Genomic DNA, 3928 nt, shown 5'->3' on the forward strand with positions numbered 1-3928 from the left:
TAATAAAGGTCATACACGATAAACCTACAGCTAACATCATACTCAATGGTGAAAAGCTGAAAGTGTTTCCTCTAAGATCAGGAACAAGACAAGGATGTCCACTCTCGCCACTTTCATTCAACATAGTTTTGGAAGTCCTAGCTATGGCAATCAGATAAGAAAAAGAAATAAAAGAATCCAAACTGGAAAAGAAGAAGTTAAATTGTCACTGTTTGCAGATGACATGTTACTAAACATAGTATTGTACTGGCATAAAGGCAGACTTACAGACCAATGGAATAAAATAGAGAGCCCAGAAATAAATCCACATGTATACCATCAACCAATCTTTGACAAAGGTGATAAGAATACATAATGCAGAAAGAACAGTCTCTTCAGCAAATGGTGTTTGGAAAACTGACCATTCACATGAAAAAAAAAAAAAGAATTGGACCCTTACCTTCCACCATTTACAAGAATCAACTCAAAATCAATTAAAGACTTAAATGTAAGACCTGAAACTATAAAACTCCTAGAAAGAAAACATAGGGGAAAACATTTGTGACACTGGTATTGACAATGATTTCATGGATATGAAACCCAAAGCACAGGCAGCAAAAGCAAAAGTAGTCACTCGAAACCATACCAAACTAAAAAGCTTCTGCACAGTAAAGGAAATGATCAACAGAGTGAAAAAGCAACCTACAGAATAGAAACCATATGTCTGATAAGGGGTTAATTTCCAAAATATATAAGGAATTCCTACAATTCAACAGCAAAACAAAAACAAATAACCCGATTAAAAAATAAGCAAAGAACTTGAACAGACATTTCTGCAAAGAAGACATACAAATGGCCAACTGGTATGTAAAAGATCCTCAACATCATTAATTAACAGGCAAATGCAAATCAAAAAATTTTTCAGGGAAAAGCCCTTGGTGGTTGTCTACTTTGTAACATATTCTTTGTAACAAATTTGTGTTTTCTTTTGCCTAGTTTCACTCCTCCTTAATCCCTTCTTCCTCCTCCCTAGATTACATTCCTGAAGCAGAAATTAGTTGCACGTAAGACTTTGTTGTAGACTCTGTTCTGGGGGGATCCAGGCTGGGACATGTCATGAAACACATGCTTTATTTGGAATGAAGAAAGAGAAACACAACTGCCCAGTGATGGAAATCAGTGCCTGGGTCAGAGAAATCATGTGATGGTTCCGTGTAGGAAACTTGGAATTGATCTAAGGCCCCTTTTTGGAGGCTCTGGAACTGGCTCTGGATCTAGGCCATTCATTAGAGTAGCCACTAGTCATACATAGCTATTTAAATTTAAATGTAAGCATTTGGGACCCAGAATGTGGAAGAGCAGCATGGTGAGACAGAATCTTGCTCATGGCTGAGCAATTGGAAGTCTGGTGCAGACCCTACACTGGCATATTTATGCATGCTTCTCTACACACAGATTCTGTTCCTGATTTATTTTTGTGGGATTTTAAACCCTCGGGTCTGCCCGAGGCTGTCTCAGTGAACCAGGCATTGGCTCTGGCACTCCAGGAGCATGCTCTTGCGTTCTAAGATCACTATCTCTGTTACCATCAGCATCCTGCTACTGTTCCTAGCTAACTTGGCCACCACCACCTAGCAGGATTCCACTCAAAATATTACTAGCCCACAATCATGGTAACACCACCTTCATGAGGTGATATGTCTACAGGATTTCACATTTCAAAACTTAGTAGAGTAGGTTTGCGCAGGCGCAGCGCGGCCGCGGGTGGGCGGAGCTGGCCGGGATGAGCTGCGGAGGGACGGAGACCCCAGTGGTTTGTGAGGCCGCCCCAGGCAGCGGCGGTGGCGGCGGCAAGAAGAAGGACTCGCTGGGGACCGCCGGCTCGCCAGCCCACCTCATTATCAAGGATCTTGGAGAAATTCATTCAAGGCTGTTAGATCACAGACCAGTTATCCAAGGTGAAACCCGTTATTTTGTGAAAGAATTTGAAGAAAAACGTGGTCTTCGAGAAATGCGAGTTCTTGAAAATTTGAAGAATATGATCCATGAAACAAATGTACATACTCTTCCCACGTGTAGGGAAACAATGCAAGACAACTTAAACCAAGTTCTCCAGAGATTGCAAACAGCTACTGACTCGGTCTGTAGACTCCAACAGAGGGAACAGGAACGAAAAAAGATGCATAATGACCATTTAATAGCTAGTGAGAAACAGCATATAATGCAGTGGGAGGATTTCATGAAAGAACAACACAGCAAACAGGCTGAAGTAGACGAAGAGCACAGAAAAACCATGGAGAGGCTTAAAGAACAATACGCCGAGGTGGAGAAGGGCCTGGCAAAATTTCCAGCCTTTGGAGAACTTGAACCATAACAGTGACAAACTGATGAGAAAACATTGCCTTCCCCTCAGAAACCGCTCCCACCAAACCGCTTAGCCTCTGCCTCAAGTTTAGCAATGTATTCAGTGTCACTCTTCTGCAGGAAAAAGAAACTGCTACCGGAGTCTTAGCTGTTTCCTAGAAGAAGAATGCCACATCTTCCCAGTTTTAAGTTCCTGTATCTGCCTATATCTCTAAATGGGGAGAAGTAAGAGGAAAATGGTATAAACATGCTCTTTGTTAATGAGGATTGGTCTTAGTTTCCATTGATTATCTCAGAGAACTGTAAATACAGACTTCTTAGAAAAGTAATTTAATTCATTCTTATGCAGGGTTAATGTTACTTTATTATTGTGGCTCAGAAGGCCGATATGGTGGCTGCCTTTCAGAGCCTCCCTGGCTCTTGGAGGAGTGTGTACAGTGTTATTCCATGAGTAATGTACTGAGAAACAACTGTCCTGGGAGCAGAGACCACATTGAAGAGAGTCAAAACTTTGTCTCTGCTCTTCAAAGAGAGCCACGCTGGTCTCTGAATTGGCCTGTTGGGAGAAGTTGCAGATTTTGCATGGCAGCGTAATGCCGTGTTTCACTGGATGACAAGACATGCTTGTTAAAGTTTGTGGCCTTCCAGCACTTCATATTTTCAGCTTTTAAAATGTGCTCACAGGAAAAGCTTACCAAAAATAGAGTTGACTTTTAACCTTTCCAAGAACCATAATCTTGCCCATAGATTTACCTCATTTTTACGTGTGTTTTGCTGTGGGTAAGCTTTGTAAGATAAATAATGCCTATACATGTTTCAACTGTTTAATGAGTAATCAGCAAAATCTGCCAAGGCGTCCCTCTGGAACCATACAAAGATTCTGGCTCTGAGTAAACCAGAAGTATTTGCCCACATGGCAAATGATCCATGTTAAATGTAAATCCTTTTTAGTGTTTAATGTCTGTTCTCATAAGCAAGTGTATTAAGATGAAACATGTACTAGTTCTGTCATCACTGTGATCTTTAAAAATCTGCATTTATCAATCTAATTGAAGAACGAAGTTGATTTTTTATTTGCCATAAACCAAGCAGAATTAAGTGCAATAATTTCAAGAGATTTATGGCAAATGAATTTGAGGTATGGATAAATCTTTCAGGTCTTTTTTTTTTTTTTATTGCTCTTCAGTAAAGAAAGGCACAAGAAAGAAAATACTCAACTCTTGTTTTATCTCAGCGTTGCTACTACAGAAAAGTGACAATGCTTGTTTGTGTAAATTTATGGCTTGCTGTCAAATCTTCATTCTTGGCTGCATGTTGAAAATGTGATTAAAGTTAATAGAGGAGATGAAAAAAGTATTTGAGATTTCTTTCAGAAATCTGAAACTTCTGCCAACTTCTGCCAACTCCCTCTGTCCGCTACTGTAGGCTTGACAAGTTCGGCCATCATCCTTTGGTACCGGGACGAAAAAGAGCACTTGCTGACATTCAGGCATGTTGGAATTTTCTTAATTCTCTTTCTTAATTCTCTTTCAGTGGATGGAAAAAGAAAACATGCTTCCCAAAATATCCCACACATGAAAAGGGA

The 3928-nt window shown here is 40.2% G+C and overlaps 1 protein-coding gene across 2 annotated transcripts; it reads left to right on the forward strand.

Annotated features, from left to right (window-relative positions):
- Positions 1–1732: 1732 nt before the first annotated feature.
- Positions 1733–2353, forward strand: LOC102977595 (biogenesis of lysosome-related organelles complex 1 subunit 5-like). 2 transcript variants are annotated; one of them, XM_055083950.1, is made up of 2 exons: positions 1763–1976; positions 2098–2295. In XM_055083950.1, exons 1-2 carry the CDS (start codon positions 1763–1765, stop codon positions 2175–2177), a joined length of 294 nt encoding a protein of 97 aa, XP_054939925.1. In that variant the 3' UTR covers positions 2178–2295. The 2 variants fall into 2 exon arrangements, with proteins under 2 accessions (XP_023971984.1, XP_054939925.1); XM_024116216.1 differs by having other exon boundaries at positions 1733–2353.
- Positions 2354–3928: the final 1575 nt, after the last annotated feature.

This window comes from Physeter macrocephalus, chromosome 4 (genome assembly GCF_002837175.3).
Source record: "Physeter macrocephalus isolate SW-GA chromosome 4, ASM283717v5, whole genome shotgun sequence".
In the NCBI taxonomy this organism is placed as follows: domain Eukaryota; kingdom Metazoa; phylum Chordata; class Mammalia; order Artiodactyla; family Physeteridae; genus Physeter; species Physeter macrocephalus.